The 18,727-nt window shown below is 43.6% G+C and overlaps 1 protein-coding gene across 10 annotated transcripts in view; it reads right to left on the minus strand.

Annotated features, from left to right (window-relative positions):
* OBSCN (obscurin, cytoskeletal calmodulin and titin-interacting RhoGEF) overlaps positions 1–18,727 on the minus strand; it is a 268,339-nt gene that overhangs the window by 129,497 nt on the left and 120,115 nt on the right. For 9 of the 10 annotated variants that reach the window (XM_039365275.1, XM_039365278.1, XM_039365273.1 and 6 more), the window contains 9 exons: positions 18,045–18,311; positions 15,003–15,269; positions 13,247–13,519; positions 11,850–12,116; positions 9,664–9,939; positions 8,359–8,628; positions 6,304–6,570; positions 3,406–3,672; positions 1,183–1,449 (listed from right to left, as the gene is read on the minus strand). In XM_039365275.1, the coding sequence (XP_039221209.1) occupies positions 1,183–1,449; positions 3,406–3,672; positions 6,304–6,570; positions 8,359–8,628; positions 9,664–9,939; positions 11,850–12,116; positions 13,247–13,519; positions 15,003–15,269; positions 18,045–18,311 (2,421 nt within the window). The remainder of the gene's footprint in view (positions 1–1,182; positions 1,450–3,405; positions 3,673–6,303; positions 6,571–8,358; positions 8,629–9,663; positions 9,940–11,849; positions 12,117–13,246; positions 13,520–15,002; positions 15,270–18,044; positions 18,312–18,727) is intronic. The other variant, XM_039365274.1, reaches the window with a different exon arrangement.

Raw genomic sequence — 18,727 nt, forward strand, 5'->3', positions numbered from 1 at the left:
CAGTGATGGCAAACCTATGGCACGGGTGCCAGAGGCAGCACTCAGAGCTCTCTCTGTGGAAACAGGCATCGTCACCCCAGTCCTAGGCCTTCAGCTGGGTTTTATAAAACCTTTTAACTTTAGGCCTCCATTGCCGTGTGCAAAAAAAAAAAAAAAAAGTTCAATCGGTCAATTTTAACTTTTCGCGAGGAAAAAAAAGATCTCGCAAAGTTGGAATAGATTGATTGAACTTTTTAGTCCCACCCAGTCTACCATTACGACCGCAGCCACACCCACCCAATGGGCCATACCTACCCAATGGGCCACACCCATCCAGCACCCGACGATGCATAAGTGGGTTTTGGGTTGCAGTTTGGGCACTCAGTCTCTAAAAGGTTTGCCATCACTGCCCTAGTCTATGTAGCAATGGAATAATAGCCTGTGTCAAGGTCCACTAATTGTTATCACTGATAGGAAATTTCTCCTTACTTCTAGGTTGGATTTCTCTCTGATAATCTTCCACCCTGTTGCTTCTTATCCTCTCCTCAGGTGCTTTGGAGAATAGAATGACGGAATAACAGAGTTGGAAGAAACCTCAGAGATCTTTTAGTCCAACCCTCTCCGTGAGGAGGAAACTCTATTCCATTCTGGACAAATTGTTGTCCAATCTCTTCTTAAAAATCTCCATGTTGGATCACCCACCACTTCTGAAGGCAAGCTATTCCACTGGTTAATTGTCCTCCCTGTTAGGAAGTTTCTCCTTAATTCCAGGTTGCTTCTCTCCCTGATTAGTTTCCATTTGTTACTTCTCGTCTTGCTTTCAGATGCTTTGGAGAATAGGTTGCCCCCCCTTCTTTGTTGCAACGCTTCAAATATTTGAAGACTGCTATCATGTCACCCCTAGTTCTTCTCTTCATTACACAGTTCCTGCAACCATTCATCATATGCTTTAGCCCCCAATTCCCTGATCATCTTTGCTGCTCTGCCCTTACACTCCTTCTGGAGTCTCCATTTTTTCTTTTTTTTGTAAATTTGGCGACCACAACAGGACACAGCATTCCAAGTGTGGTCTTACCCAGTGCAGTATAAAGCCGCCCTAATACTTTACAAGATCTTGATACTATCCCTCTGTTGATGAGTTTGACAACGTCAAATCAACTGGCTGTAGCATTTACAAAATACAGATAAGAACTAGGAACACACCTTGTACATATACCGAGGCTGTGGACAGCTCGTCTCCAGTGCTGCATGTGTACAATCCACAATCCTCCGGGTCCACGTCATGGATGATCAGCTCAACCGTGGTGCCTCTCTGCTTCATCTCATATTTGGCGCTGGGCTGTAGAATGAGGGACCCTTTCCACCACTCAATGGCTGTGTCAGGACTTGAGATCTTGCCACACAGGACAGCTTTCCCTCCGGTTTCCACCTCAATGTTCTGTAATCCTTCTTCAAAGAAGATGGGTAACACTACCAGGGAGAAACGAAACAAAAGTGTTGTGATGCCTTCAAAACCCTTTGCAGAAATTAAATGATACCTCTAAAGCAGGGGTGTCAAACTCAATTTCATTGAGGGCCGCATCAGCATTGCAGTTGCCCTTGGGGGGTGTGTGGCCAGGGTGGGTGTTGCTTACTGGGTGGGCATGGATGGAGTGGATGTGGCCTACTGGGTGGGCATGGCCAGCTCTACATCGTTTGTGTCAAGGGTGCCCGTGGGGGCCTGGGCAGGAGTGGGAGAGATCTGAAGGTCTCTGGCAGAAGGGGGGGGGACCGGGGCAAGCGCCAAGGCACGGTCCATTTCTTCATTCCTCACAAAGGGTGACACTTTCCCAGCGCACACCCAGGAGGCGGGGCCAACGTGGCAGGGGCTGGTTCTTCGCTGTTTCCAGACGGCCTTGTGAAGCTAAGACTGAATGCGTTTTAGCATAGATGGCCACCACAAAATTGTAGATTGGCTCCCGGCCGGCCTGGGCCAGGGCCAAGGCAGCTGGGGCCGTTCCCTCACTGTTTCCAGGATGGCTTCGTGGGCCACATGAAACCACTTTGCGGGCCGCATCATAAGTAAGAGTCAGTTGCCAAGGTTCCAAATTTTGATCACCTGACCATGGGAATGCTGCAACGGTTGTAAATGTAAAAAATGGTCATAAGTCACTTTTTTCAATGACAATGTAACTTTAAACTGTCAATAAGTCAAAGACATAAAATTTAAAAAATAAAATACAAGATTAAAATATGTACGAGCTAAACATATTTTCCCCATAAACATCATTTGTGTTCTGCCATGCTGCCGTGAGGTCCTTAAGTGAACACCAATCAGGGCCCAAAGGGCATGCATACAAAATGTGTTGTTGTCTTCATGTCACCACAATCTCAAAGAGCAGAAGCGACTGGATAGCCCCATTTGTACAGAGTATTTCTGGATCTTGTTGTACCTGTGCGCAGTCTATAGGTAGTCCTCAAATTACAGCCGTTTGTTTAGCACTAAAGTTAATCAAAGTTACAACAGCACTGAAAGGAGTGATGGATGACTAATCCTCACAATTATGACTCTCGTAACATCCATACCAAAATTGGATGCTAGGCAACAGGCAAGTATTTACAAAAGGGTCCCATTTATCGCTATTTATGATCTTCCTAGCTGGCTTCTAATAAGCAAAATCTCTGGGGGAAGCAGATTTGCTTAATGATTACTTGATGTACTTAATAGGCTCACTGGTTCACTTAACCACCCTGACAAAAAAGGCTATAGAATAGGCTTGACTCACTTAACAACTGCCAAGCTCAGCAGTGGAAATCCTGGTACCAATTGTGATTGTATGTTGACGGTAGAATTCCCATCAAATTCATACATTGGAGAAAACAACCAAACTCAGAGAGCACAAAAGACTTCACAGTTCAGCCATAAGCTACAAATACTCTCTAGAGCAGGGGTGTCAAACTCAATTTCATTGAGGGCTGCATCAACATTATGGTTGCCCTTGGGGGGCCAGGTGGGTGTGGCCAGGGTGGGTGTGGCCTACTGGGTGGGTGTGGCCAGCTCTACATCGTTCACGTCAAGGGTGCCTGTGGGGGCCTGGACAGGAGTAGGACAGATCTGAGGGTCTCTGGCAGAAGGGGGTGGGACTGGGGCAAGCGCCAAGGCATGGTCCACTGGAGGAACCTCACTGTTCCTCTCAGGCCATGCAGGGGGGGGGGCTTATGGAGCTAAGACTGAATGTGTTTCAGCATAGAGGGCCACCACAAAATTGTACATTGGCTCCTGACCGGCCTGGGCCAGGGCCAAGGCAGCGGGGGCTGTTCCCTCACTGTTTCCAGGATGGCTTCATGGGCCACATGAAACCACTTCGCAGGCCGCATCTGGCCCCCGGGCCTTGTGTTTTACATGTCTGCTGTAGATGTTGCTGGAAGTTGCACAACATTCCCTACCTTTGACTTTCACGGTGGCAGTGGTCTGCTGGTCTCCTGAATCGCAGGTATAGTCACCATCGTCCTGAACTTCCAGATCATAAATGAGAAGCTCAGCAAAGTTCCCTTCTTGTCTGATCTCATACTTCTCACTCGACTGAAGCTTCGTGTTTCCTTTTTTCCATACCACAGGTACCATTGGCTTAGACAACTCACAACACAAGGACACAGTGTTCCCTACTTCAACCTCCTTGCTCTGTAAACCTCGTTTGAAGAACACCGGCAAAGCTGAAAGAGAGGCAGACACTAAAAGAGACCTTGTTGGGTGACAGCCCACCAACCAGAACACAGAATAACAGAGTGGGAAGGCACATTAGAGGTCTTCTAGTCCAACCCCTCAAGCAGGAGACCCTATACCATTTCAGACAAATGGCTGTCCAGTCTCTTCTTAAAACCCTCCAGTGATGGAGCACCCACAACTTCTGGAGACAAGTCGTTCCACTGATTAATTGTTCTCACTGTCAGGAAATTTCTCCTTAGTTCCAGGTTGCTTCTCTCCCTGATTTGTTTCCATCCATTGTTTCTTGTCTTGCTTTCTGGTGCTTTGGAGAATAGAATCATAAAATAACAGAGTTGAAGGATACCTTGGAGATCCTCTAGTAGTCCACCCCCCTGCTCAAACAGGAGACCCTATACCATTTCAGACAAATGTCTGTCCAATCTCTTCTTGAAAACCTCCAGTGATGGAGCACCCACCACTTCTGGTGGCAAGTTGTTCTCACTGTCAGGAAATTTCTCCTTAGTTCTAGGTTGGTTTTCTCTTTGATTAGTTTCCATCCATTGTTTCTTGTTCTGCCTTCAGACGCTTTGGAAAATAAATTGACCCCCTCTTCTTTGTGGAAGCCTCTCAAATACTGGAGCACTGCTATCATGTCACCCTAGTCCACTGATGGCAAATCTTTTAGAGATTGAGTGCCCAAACTGCAACCCAAAACCCACTTATGCATCGCCGAGTGCCAGGTGGGTGTGGCCATTGGCTGGGTGTGGCCCATTGGCTGGGTGTTGCCCATTGGGTGGGCATCGCTGCAGTGGTAACGGCAGACTGGGTGGGACTAAAAAGTTCAATCGATCAATTCCAACTTTGCAAGATTTTTTTTCCCGCGAGAAGTTGAAATTGATTGATTGAACCTTTTTTTTTTGCACACGGTGTTAGAGGCCTAAAGCAAAAAGGTTTTATAAAACCCAGCTGAAGGCCTAGGACTGAGGCGATGGCGCGTGTGCCCACAGAGAGGGCTCTGAGTGATACCTCTGGCACCCGTGCCATAGGTTCGCCACCACTGCCCTAGTTCTTCTTTTCATTAAACTAGACCTACCCAATTCCAGCAACCATTCCTTATATGTTTTAGCCTTCAGTCCCCTGATCATCTTTGTTGCTCTTCTCTGTACTCTTTCCAGAGTCTCAACATCTTTTTTATATCATGGCGACCAAACCTGCATGCCGTATTCCAGGTGTGTCCTTCCTTACCAAGACCTTGTAAAGTGGTATTAACACTTCATGTGGTCTTGATTCTATCCCTCTGTCCAATCTTTTCTTGAAAACCTCCAATTCTTTCTAAATGCAGAATGGTTTAAGGTATTATTTTTTCTTGATTACCTATACAGCTAGTCCTCAACTTATAACCAGTCCTCATTTTGTGAATGTTTGAAATTACAACAGCACTGAAAAAAGAGACTTACAACCAGTCGTCACGTTGATGACCATCTTGATAGGCCTCAACTGATGACCACAACTGGAGCTGGAATTTCCATTGCTAAGCAAGGCAATGGAAAAGCATCAGGGCCAATATTATGTCATTTTTACCATGGTTCTAAAGCAAATCACTGCGGTTGTTAAGTGATTCACACAGTTGTTAAGCGAATCCAGCTTTTGCCATTGACTTTGCTTGTCGGAAGCTACCAATGGTGATTACATGACTCTGGGATACTGCAACTGTCAGTTGCCATGTATCTGAATTTTGATCACATGACCCTGGGGGTGCTGCAACACTCATAAGTATGAAAAACGGTCATAAGTTGCTTTTTTTCAGCAATATTGTAACTTCAAACAATTGCTAAACAAATGGTTGTCAAATGGAATACCTGCATAGTTTCGATACACATAGATGCATTGAAAAGATACCATCAAGCAATACGCTATCTTAAACCCTGAAATATTAAACAAAATGGTAAAACGGTAAACCAGAAGAAAATCTCTGAAGATTAAGTGGACGGATGAAGAGAGAGAAACAGGATCAAGAATAAGTAGGGCAGGAGATGAGATGAATAAAATGTCAGTAAGAACAGTTAACCAGTGGAATGGCTTGCCACTGGAAGTTGAGGGTGCTCCATCACTGAAGGTTTTCAAGAAAAGATTGGACAACCATTTGTCTGGGACAGTATAAGAACTGCCTTGGGCAGAGGGTTAGACTAGAAGATCTCCAACGTCCCTTCCAACTACTTATCTCAGTACAAGTAGTCCTTGACTTACAACAGTTCATTTAGTGACAGCTCAAAGTTACAACGACACTGAAAAAAGTGACTTATGACCGCTTATGACCATTGCAGCATCCCCAAGGTCACGTGATTTATATTCAGATTCTTGACAACTGACTCACATTTCTGACCGTTGCAGTGTCCTAGGGTCGTGCAATCCCCTTTTCTGACCATCTGACAAGCAAAATCAATGGGGAAACCAGATTCACTTACCACCGTGTTACTAATTTAACAACTGCAGTGATTCACTTACCAAATGTGGCAAAAAAAAATCGTAAAATGGGCCAAAACTCGCTTAACAAATTTCTCACTTAACAACATAAATTTTGGACTCAATTATGGTCATACGTTGAGGAGTACCTGTAGTTCTCCAATGGCTGCACTCACCTTTAACTTTCAGCTTGGCGGTGGTTTTCTTGTCAGCTGCACTGCAGATATATTCTCCTGAGTCTTCTGGGACCACATCATGGATGATCAAAGTGTAGGCATTGCCTTCAATCTTAACTTCAAACTTCTGGCTGGGCTGGATCAGGGATGATCCCTTTCTCCATTCCACTGGGATCCCAGGTTTGGAAAGCTCACAGTGGAAGGTTGCCATGCCGTTTTCATCTACTTCTGCATTCTCCAGCTTTTTTAGGAAGGTTATTGGTACAGCTATAGAGAGGCAAAAGAGACTTTTATTGAGTATATAGACCAGTGGTTCTCAACCTTTTTAATGCCGCGATCCCCAACCGGTCGTAAGTCAAGGACTACTCAACCGGTCATAAGTCGAGGACTACTCAACTAGTGCAGCACCATTTGCAGAATGGGACTTTTGGTGGGTTCAGCAGGGCAGAGACAGCCTGGACAATTCCTATTGGCTTTTGAAAGCCAATAGAATTAGACTCTATTCAAGAGAGTCTATTCTATTGGCTTTCAAAAGCCAATAGAATAAAAGGGAGTAGCACAGCTAAGGAAAAGGGGAAAAAAATGGCGGACTGCGTTGTTTGGCGACCCCCGTGAAATGGTCGTTCCACCCCAAATGGGGTCCCGACCCACAGGTGGAGAACCACTGATATAGACTGTAAAAGTCATCTCCAATGTACAGGTAGACTTCAGCTTACAACAATTTGTTTAGTGAACGTTTCAAAGTTATAATGACTCTGAAAAAAGTTACTTATGACTGTTTTCACACAACCATTGCAACATCCCTAATGTCACAAAAATTCAGAAGCTTCGCAAGTGACTCCTATTTGTGATGGTTGCAGTCATGTAGTCTATTTTGGTAACATTCTGACAAGCAAAGTCAACGAGGAGAGGTAGATTCATTTAACAAATATGTTACTAACTGAACTACAGTAATTCACTTAACAATTGTGGCAAGAAAGGTTGTAAAATGAGGCAAATTTCACTTAACAAATTTCTCAGAAATTTTGGGCTCGATTGTGGTCATCCTATATAATGTAAGAGCTGTAATGGCCACTGTGTAGGACAACCAGGCAGAAGATCGCAAAATGCATCCATCAACACCAACAGCTCCTCAGAAGACAAAATGAAAACTCCTTAATTGGACACAGTAACTGGGAAAATATCAGCATCCTAAAACAAGCCAAGCCCCCAAATGCTAGAGAATTCTTGGAAGACTGGCATTCAGACAAATTGGCCATCAACAGGCACAATGAGATAAAGGATATCTACACACCATTCAAAAGTGAGGATCAAAAAGCTAAAAGACCACAACAACTCCTTACCAGCAATCAATTCTCAGCTGAGCCAAAATTAATAACAAGGCTGACACTGGATCAAAAATCAAGAAGTAAACAATGTCCCAATCAAGGAAATATCAACTCAGACAAACTAGCTATTAGTAAATAACAGCCTAATCAAGAAATCACCAAGAACATTAAACTGGCAGGGTAAGCCACTTGTATATAAAGAGAGAGAGAGCAACCCCAGTCCCTTCAAGCATTGATGACGCTACCTAATTGGCCACCCTGCCAATAAGAAAGCCGTTAAAACTCTCCTGTTCCGGCAGGCCTGGGGCTGATGTCCCGGGGGGGGGGGCGGGATATGATCGGACTCGCGGTATGACTGTATTATTTTATTGTTTTATGATTGTTTTAATCTCTGTACACCGCCCTGAGTCCTTTGGGATTGGGCAGCATATAAATTAAATTAAATACAAATACAAATAATACAAATAGGGTTAGAGTTAGGGTGAAATGTCTGCTAGAAAACAAAAAGTTCATTCCATTGTCATGGACTCCACAGTTGTTCTCTTCCTCCCCCTCCCCCTCCCCCTTCCCCTCCTCCCCTCCTTCCCTTCCTTCCTTTCCTCCTCCTCCTCCTCCTCCTCCTCCTCCTATCGTGACTGCCAATCTCATCTTGATTTTTTTGACCCACATCTTCCCATGGTTGTACTTGTGGAAGATCAAGGTCCATCTGAACGACTGACTAACTTACCTTGCACCAATAACTGAGCCTGTGTTGAATTCTGACCAACTTGGAAACTGATGGTGCTGGAATCTTCAAGGGTGACTTTTCGGAGAATGAGCGTGTGAATTTTGCCTTCCACGGCAATTTGGTTCATTTCATTGGATTGCAGAGGCACACCTGCCAAACTCCATTGCACGTTTTTGGCCTTCTCATGAGAAATCACACAGCGAAACATAGCATCCTCTCCTTCAAGAAGGGTGAGATCTTTCAATTTTTCTTCTATGGTGGCCGGTATTTCTACAGTTCAAAGAGAGAAGTTTTTATTTCATTTGTTTCCCTGGGAATTTACATCCCACTGTTACATCCTGTTATATTTTTGCAGATGTTTCATGATCCAATTAGTTAATATCATCAGTGCTGCAAGGAAGTGGGGATTGCAGAGAGGAGGAGGAGGAGGAGGAAGAAGAAGAAGAAGAAGAACAACAAGAAGAAGAAGAAGAAGAAGAAGAAGAAGAAGAAGAAGAAGAAGAAGAAGAAGAAGAAGAAGAAGAAGAAGAGGAAGAAGAAGAAGAAGAAGAAGAAGAAGAAGAAGAAGAAGAAGAAGAAGAAGAAGAAGAAGAAGAAGAAGAAGAAGAAGAAGAAGAAGAAGAAGAAGAAGAAGAAGAAGAATATTGGTTCTTGAGGCTCTCTGAGCTACTTGCAGATGTTTCATGACCCAACTAAGCAATATCATCACATCTGCAAGAAAAGATCTGCAAGAAAAGATTTGCAAGAAAACAACAAAGCTCAGAGAGCACCAAGAACCACACAATTCTTCTCCTCCTCCTTTTTCCCCCTCTCCTCCTCCTTGCCCTTCCATTCTGCAACCCTCCCTTCCCTTCTAACATTGATGATACTCCCTAGTTGGGTCATGAAACATCTGCAAGAAAACAATCAAGCTCAGAGGGCACCAAGGACCCCACAGTTATTGACCATCTCCTCCTGCTCCTCCTCCCACTCTTCATCCTGCTCCTCTTCCTCTCCACAAATCCCCCTCCCTTCTAGCACTGATGATGTTGCCTAGTTGGTTCATGAAATGTCTACAAGAAAACCACCAAGTTCAGAGAGCCCCAAGGATTTCATAGTCCTCCCTGCTCCTGCTCCTCCTTGTAAATCCCATTCCTTTCTAGCACTGATGAATTTCCTTAGTCAAGTCATGAAACTGTACCAGGAAACAACCAAGGTTAGACACCACAAATAGTATATAAAATAAAGCAGCTAGTTTGAACTCTTCACATATGGATCCAGTCATTCATGCATGACCTTAAGTGAACAAAATTGACTCCCCCTGACCTTTGACAAGCACAGATGCTGTGGTCTGCTGATCCTCGGTTTGACAGGTATAGTGGCCCGAATCCTCCACTTGCGCCTCATGGATTAGCAGCTCCACATAGGATGCCTTTTGTCTCATCTCATACTTATGACTTGGCTGCAGTTGGGTGGAGCCTTTCATCCACTGGACGGGCACCTCGGGTTTTGTGAGTGCAGTGGCCAGGATGACCGTTGCCCCTTCCTTGACTTCCTGGTTCTCCAGCTGGACTTGAAAACGGGCTGGACGGACTGAGAGGGCTACACCAGAGAAAAGAAGAGAGAGGGGTGAGCTTTTGTCATAGATGTGATATGTGTTATGTGTTTTTAATACAAGGTATGGAGGAGGAGGAGGAGGAGGAGGAGAAGGAGGAGGAGGAGAATGAACCATAAGTCAGAAGTTTAACTTCAACTACACTGGAAAATAAGAAAAGTGAGAGCTAGTTTGGCCTAGGGATCAAGGCACCCAGCTAGAAACTGCGAGGCAGTGAGTTCTAGTCCTGCTTTGGCATCAAAGCCAGCTGGGTGACTTGGGACCAATGACCAGGAAACGAGGAATTCTAGTGCTGCCTTAGGCATGAAAGTTAGCTGGGTGAGTTTGGGCCAATCAGGAGAAGATGGTGAGTTCTAGTCCTGCCTTAGGCATGAAAGCCAGCTGAGTGATTTTCACCCATCACTGGGAGATAGTGAATTCTAATCCTGCTTCAGGCATGAAAGCCAGTTGGGTGACTTTCTGCCAATTACCAGGAGACATGAGTTCCAGTCTCGTCTTAGGCAAGAAAGCCATCTGGAGCCAGTTACTCTCTCTCAGCCTGAGCTATGTAACAGGGTTGTTGTTGAGGGGGAAATAAGAGATAGAAGGTGTGTTGGATATGTTTGCTGTCTTGAATTATTTGTAAATGGCCTAAGGCAGGACTAGAACTCCCAGTCTCCTGGTGATTGGCCCAAAGTCATTCAGCAGCCTTTCATGGCTAAGTGGGACCTGATCTCAGTCTCCTGATGACTGGCCCAAAGTCCCCCAACTGGGTTTCATGCCTAAGGCAGGATAAGAACTCGCTATCTCCTGGTGATTGGCTCAAAGTTTTCCAGCTGGCTTTCTGGCCTAAGGCAGGACTAGAACTCAACGTCTCATTATGATTGAACCAAAGTACCCAGCTGGCTTTCATGCCTAAGAACTCACTGTCTCCTGTGCTTCATGTTTAAGGCGAGACTAGAATTCACCATCTCCTTGTGACTGAACCAAAGTCACCCAGCTGGCTTTCAGGCCTAAGGCGGGACTAGAACATACCAACTCCTGGTTTCTAGCCTGCTGCCTCAACCAGTAGACCAAACTGACTCTCTGTGGTAAAGAATGGTAAAAAAAGCATCATATCCATGCAGCACAAGCCCCACCCCTTTTGCCCACCTGCATGATATTGCACATGCATTTGTTGAAGCAAAGTATATGGCTTAAACGCATACTGTTGCTTTCATTGTTCTGAAGACAGCAGCCACATCCCACAAGCTCCCAGGAGTTGAGCAAAGTCAAAAGAATAATTAAGAAAAAATAGAGATAGTCCCCAATTTACAATCCTTGGTTTGTTCAAAGCTACAATAGCACTGAAAAAATGACTTAGGACCATTTTTGACACTTCATGATGATGATGATGACTGTTGCAGCATCCCCATGGTCACATGATCAAAATTCGGGAACTTGGTAACTGGCTCGGATTTATGATGGTCACATCCCTTTTGTGACATTCTGACAAGCAAAGTCCATAGGAAAGCCAGATTCACTTAACAACCGCGACTATAACTTAACAATGGCAGTGATTCACTTAACAACTGTGGCACGAAAGGTGGTCAAGTGGGACAAATCTCACTTAACAACTGTCTCACTTAGCAATGGATGCTTGGGGCTCAATGGCCATTTGCAACCTTTCCGGCTGTCTTCCCACAAGCAAAATGACTGAGGGAACACAGATTTGTTTATTGATCATCTCACTCACTGAACCGCAGTGATTTGCTTGACAAAAACATGGTAAAATTGGGCACAGCACACTTAGCAATGGAAATGTTGGAATTGTGGCCGTAAGTTGAGGACTACCTGAGTACTTTAGGATAAAAGCCCGTTAAGGCAGACACTTGAAAGGATTAAAACTATTGCGAGTTTTGATTAATAAATCTTTTACCTTCCACCGATAACGTGGCCATGCTTCTCCCGTGGCCAATGTCGCAAATATATTTTCCAGAATCTCTTCGAGTTACACCATAAATCTTTAGAATATGGGTCGTTCCCCGCTGACTGATTTCGTACTTGGCGCTCGGAGCGATGACTTCCGAGCCTTTTTTCCAGATGGCAGAGATGTTGGGCATAGAGACTTCACATGTGAGGAAAGCTGCGCTACCTTCTTGCAATTCTAGATTGCTCAGCTCTTGTTGAAAGGCAGGATGCAAGGCTGGAATGGAAAGTGAAAAAAAAAATTGCAAGAACTGGCAAAAAACAAAACAGAGTCCGCTTTCAAACTTCTAATGTAGACAGGATTTAAACTGAAATCCTACATACAATTTTGGAAAGAAGTTTAGGTTTTAGTATGTGTGAATTTCAAAACAATAAATTAAGAGAGACAGGCACACACTTGCACACAGAATTCTGTCTATGCAGAATTCAGTTTACACAAAAAGATAGACAGACAGACCTATCTGTCTGTTTGTTTGGCTGTCTGAGTCTCTGTGTACGTCTATGTGTATAATTCTGAATTCTTAATTAGTTCTTTTAGATTCTCACACAGAGAGATGACAGAGATAGATAGATAGATAGATAGATAGATAGATAGATAGATAGACAGACAGAAAGAATATATAGATAAATGATAGATGATAGAGAGATATAACAGGTATAGATAGATGATAGATGATATAGATATACATAGCTATAGATGATAAATATATAGCTATAGATAATAGATAGGTATCATCTTAGCTATCTCTATCTATCTATCTATCTATCTATCTATCTATCTATCTATCTATCATTTTATCTATCCATCTATCTAAAATAGATAAAATGATAGATTGATGACAGATAGATAGATAATACATAATGATATAGATGATAGATAGACAGACAGGCAGATTTTTTATCTAGATTTTTGCATAGCTTTTTTAAAAATTGTAAGTGTTTTTCTATTTATTTTTTTATATTGTAAGCAACCCAGAGTCACCTTATCAGGGCGATGGGCAGTTTATAAATTTACTAAATAAAATAAATAAATATGGGTGGAGTAGATTGTTAACACAGTTCATCTATGGATAGAAAACAGAATAACAAGACATGGAAGGGACCTTAGAGATCTTCTAGTCCAACCCCCTGCTCAAGCAGGAAACCCCACACCAGTCTCTTCTTGAAAACCTCCAGTGACAGAGCACCCACAACTTCTGGAGGCAGGTTGTTCCACTGGTTAGTTTTTCTCACTGTCATTTTTTTAAAATCTGTCTTTCTTATGTTATCCCCTTCTGCACAGTAATCAACACAACTGAGATGCTTAATGATTTCTGATAGAAACTCCTTTGATAGAGCTCACTGTACCGTCCACTCGGAGCCTCGCTGTGGAGGTGTATGGTCCCACCCGGAAAGTGACGGTGCCAGAATCCTGCTGTGTGACGTTGCGTAGTGTCAATTTGTGCACTCGTCCTCTCTCGACCGAGATCTCATTCATCTGGTTGCTTTGAAGTGACAAATCTTGCAACTTCCACTCCACGTCTTTTGCGTTGTCGTGGGAGACTTCGCATTCAAAAGTGACTTCTTCCTCTTCCAAAACCTCCACGCTTTTCAGTCCCCGGATGATGGTGATGTCCACTTCTACAAGGGCCAGCAGATCCCTCAGTGACAGTGACAACATAGAGACTATACAACACACACCCATAACCCATTGCCAGTGGAATTCAGGTTTGGGCTTCATCCCCGTTAACTACAGGCAGTCCTCAACTTACAACCAAAACTGGAATGAGAATTTCCACTGCTAATAATCAAGGCTGTTTTTAAGTGAGCCCTGTCCAATTTTACAACCTTTTTGGCCACAGTTGTTAAGCAAATCACTGCAGTTAAGTGAATCACACGGTCATTAAGTGAATCCAGCTTCCCCCATTGACTGGGTTTGTCAGAAGCTGGCTGAGAAAGATGCCAACTTTTGATCACATAAGTGTGGGGATGTTGCAAAATCGTACATGCGAGGACCAGCCACAAGTCTCTTTTTTCATTGTAATTTCAAATGGTCACAAAACGAAAGGTTGTAAGTTGAGGACTACATGTAACTTACCAACGCATATTCTGCAGTTTCGACAAGAAACAAAAATGCTGCCTTTGGTGAAGAATTCTTAGATCAGAGAATTTTGTGTTTCCTCTTATAACATTCTAGACCTGTGGTGGCGAACCTATAGCACGCGTGCCACAGGTGGCACTCAGAGCCCTCTCTGTGGGCACGCGTGCCGTAACCCCAGTCCTAGGCCTTCAGCTGGGTTTTATAAAACCTTTTCGCTTTAGGCTTCCGCCACCGTGTACAAAAAAACCCAAAAAGTTCAATCAATCAATTTCAACTTCTTGCAGGGGAAAAAAAAGATCTCGCAAAGTTGGAATTGATTGATTGAACTTTTTAGTCTCACCCAGTCTGCCATTACCACCACAGCCACCCAATGAGCCATGCCCACCCAATGGGCCACACCCACCCAATAGGCCATGCCTACCCGGCACCCTACGATACATAAGTGGGTTTTGGGTTGCAGTTTGGGCACTCGGTCTCTAAAAGGTTCGCCATCACTGTTCTAGACACTGCAGCTGCAAAGGTTAACCTGGAGGATTAAGGCCAAAACCAAAGGACTTTTTTTAAAGTCATAGCAGGTTGATTAGATGGGTGGTTTTTACTTGTTGACCAACCTCAATGCAGCAACCCCCAACCAAGGAATCAAGTTTCAAACAAGTCTCATAAATCAAGTTTCATACTAGGAAAAATGGGACACAGAATTTGGGAAACTGAAAAAATAAAACACCAACCATCTTTTATGAGAGCTAATTTGGTCTAATGGTGAAGGCACCAGGCTAGTAACTGGGAGATCGGGAATTCTAGTCCCGCCTTGGGCATGAGGGCCGGCTGGGTGACTTTGGGATAATCACCAGGAGACTGGGAGTTTTAGTCCATACTTAGGCATGAAAATCAGCTGGGTGACTTTTGGACAATCACTAGGAGACTGGGAGTTCTAGTGCTGTCTTAGCCATGAAAACTGGCTAGGTGACTTTGGGACAATTACCAGGAGACTGGAGTTCTAGTCTACTTTAAAAAAAAACGTACCTTGCACAGATAATGTGGCAGATGTAGTTTGGTCTCCAATGCTACACGAATACTCGCCACTGTCTTGGAATTGCAGGTTATGAATGAGTAATTCATGGATGCCCCCATCCTGTTGTATGTCATATTTGGGGCTAGCATGAATTCTTACAGTGCCTTTGCGCCATTCCACAGGGGCTTTAGTGACTGTGACCTCACAGTGTAATCTGGCTGTGCTTCCCTCATCCGCTTTCTCATCCTTCAGCCGTTCCGTAAATTCAAGTTTGAGGACTGCAGGGTCAAAAGGAATGGAAAGTTTGAGGATTGCAGGGTCAAAAGATATTATTAACTTAGCTTCCATCGAGCTCAGAGAGCACCAAAACCCCCACATTCCTCCCTGCAAAACCTACTCTTTTCTAGCACTGATAATGTTACCTAGTTGGGTGATGGAATGTCTGCAAGAAAATTTCCAAGCTCAAAGAGCACTAAGAATCCCAGAATCATCCTCCTCCTCGTCGTTGCCGTCATCCTCCTCCTCCTCCTCCTCCTCCTCCTCCTCCTCCTCCTTCTTTTCTTCCTCCTCCACTCTGCCAACCCCCCTCCCTTCTAGCACTGTGATGTTCCCTAGCTGGGCCATGAAACGTCTGCAATAAAACCGCCAAGCTCAGAAGCACCAAAGACCCCAGAATTCAACCCTGAGCAACAAATATTGATTCATTTCAAGCACTGAAAAGGTCTTTGATCTGATTTCCATTTATGTAGTGCACATGGCAGAAAATGGAATACTTTTTTTTCATTAAATTTGATTTGATAGCTCAAAATCAGCTTTGCAATTCTGTTTGGGAAGTCAGCTCAACTGACTATTCAGCTAAACTGAATATTTGCACAACCCTATTGTGAGGCTAATTGTGGAATAGATTTATTTCCAATTTAATTTCAGTAACACATCTGAACAGAATTGCACTGAATTAGAATTGCCCAGCAGATGGAAAAGGACATAATTTAAATCTCTCCTTTTCTATATTTTTAGCTACATCGCAGATAAAAATCTGCTTCCTGTCTCAAGATCAGACTTTATGACGTAGTAACCATATTTATTTCTTAAAATGTTAAGTAATTAAAACCCAGTTTCAAACAGAACCAAATTCAAACTGAAATGTATCTTTTCATGCCCACATGTCATTATCAGAGTCACATAAGTGAGATGGATCATAGAGAAATTTCATAATCAAATAAAAATATTTTGTACCTTCACAACACAAACAACATATTCCGAAGGTCTCTATGTTTTTGATAGAAAGTGAAAGTTGTTAAAATATAAAAAATCAGACATAAATTTTTATGAATTTTGGGGGGGGAGGTTTATGTTTGTAATTGCGCCGGCCTATGAATCACACTTCTATTTCCCCCAAATACAGGTAGCCCTTGACTTATGACCACAGATGAGCCCACAATTTCTGTTGATAAGTGAAACATTTGTTAAATAAATTTTGGCCCATTTTACAACCTTTCTTACCACACTTTTTAAGTGAATCACTGTATTTGTTAGGTTAGTAACATGGTTATAAAATGAATCTGGCCTCCCCATGGACTTTGCTCATCAGAAAGTCGCAAAAGGGGATCACGTGACCCCAGGACACTGCGGCCGTCATAAATATGAACTATTTCCCAAGTGTCTGAATTCTGATCACATGACCAAGTAGTTGTCAGTGTGAAAGATGGTCATAAGTGCCTTTTTCTGAACCGTTGTTAACTTCAAATGGTTACTAAATGAATGGTTGTTAATCAAGGACAACCCGTAATGTCTTTTACCACTGAAAGAGCCTCCAGAGAAAATTCCACAGATTGATTTGGGAATTTATATCACCCAATTCAAGAAAATGCAGATTACAAATTCAAGTCTTCTGCCGCTAAGCATTGTGCACTTAATTAAATGTTGAAAAGCTAAGGGAGAAACAAACCTGCATGTCAATGAAGGCTACAATAAACCATTAGAATACAAGGAGTCCTTGACTTACAACCATTCATTTAGCGACCGGTCGAAATTCCAACACCACTGAAAAAGGCCTGACAACAGGTCCTCAACATACGACCATTGTAGCATCCTCAGGGTCACTTGGTCAAAATTTGGGTGTTTGGCAATAGGCATGTAGTTATGACAGCTGCAATGTCCTGCGGTCACTTCATCACCATTTGTGACCTTCCAACAAGCAAAGTCAGTGGGGGAAAAGCCAGATTCACTTAATGACTGTATGATTCACTTAACTGCAATGTTCACAATGACCATGGTAAAAAGAGTCCTAAAAATTGGCACAAATCACTTAACAACTGGCTTGTTTGGTGACATTCTGGTCCCAATTGTGGTTGTAAGTTGAGGACTACCTGTAGGATACAAATTCCCTCAAACAGGGAGCACCAAGGATCTCACAGTCTTCCTCCTCCTCCTCTCTGCAAACCCCCCTCCCTTCTATCACTGATAATGTTCCTTAGTTGGATCATGAAATGCTTGTAAGAAATCAACCAAGCTCAGAGAGCACTAAGGACCCCACAGCTCACTTCCTCCTCCTCCTCCTCCTCCTCCTCCTCCTGCTTTTCCTCCTCCAAACCATGAGATTGAGAGTTCTAGTCCCACTTTAGGCACAACTTTGAACCAATCACCAGGTAATGGTGAGCTCTAGTCCAGTGGTTCTCAACCTTTTTAATGCCGCAACCCCGAACCGGTCGTAAGTCAAGGACTACTCAACTGGTCGTAAGTCGAGGACTACTCAACTGGTGCAGCACCGTTTGCAGAATGGGACTTTTGGCGGGCTCAGCAGGGCAGAGACAGCCTGGACAATTCCTATTGGCTTTTGAAAGCCAATAGAATTAGACTCTATTCAAGAGAATCTATTCTATTGGTTTTCAAAAGCCAATAGAATAAAAGGGAGTAGCACGGCTAAGGAAAAGGGGGAAAAAATGGCGGACTGCATTGTTTGGCGACCCCCGTGAAATGGTCGTTTGACCCCAAATGGGTCCCAACCCACAGGTGGAGAACCACTGCTCTAGTCCGCTTTAAAAAACCCATACCTTGCACAGATAATGTGGCAGAAGTGGTTTGGTCTCTAACGCTACAGGAGTATTCTCCACTGTCTTGGGGTTCCAAATTATGAATGAGTAACTCATGGATGCCACCATCTTGTCTGATGTCATATTTCGGACTAGCACAGATTCTTGCACCATCTTTGTGCCACTCTGCTGCAGCTTTAGGGATGGTCACCTCACAGCATAATCTGGCCGTGCTGCCCTCGTCCGCTTTCTCATCCTTCAGCCGCTGTGTGAATTCTGGCTTGAGGGCTGCAGAGGTCAAAATAATGGCAGAGTTTTTGTTTTGTTTTTTTAAAAAAAAATACAATTCTTTCATTAAGTGGCAGTTCCCACTGATTTCTGAAAAGTAAAAGCTGGAAAAATTGGTTGTACAGGACCAATGGATACTTGTATGTCCCAGGAAATAAAAAATGATTAGTGACAAAATATTGTTCATTTCCCAAAGATGCTTTTTCAGGGGGCAACTGGACTTTATTGTTTTCCTTTGAAGATGTTTTACTTCTCATCCAAGAAGCTTCTTCAGCTCTGACTGGAGGGTGGGAATGGAAGGATTTATACTCCTTGCAGACCGCTGGTCATTTGCATCCTTTTAGAGAGGCGTTAAAGCTATCTGAAGGCTTATCTGTGGTCTTCAGGGTCATCTGAGTGGTGCAAATGGGTGTGAA

Source organism: Crotalus tigris, unplaced genomic scaffold (genome assembly GCF_016545835.1).
Source record: "Crotalus tigris isolate CLP2741 ecotype Arizona unplaced genomic scaffold, ASM1654583v1 scf7180000020019.1302030, whole genome shotgun sequence".
Classification (NCBI taxonomy): Eukaryota; Metazoa; Chordata; class Lepidosauria; order Squamata; family Viperidae; genus Crotalus; species Crotalus tigris.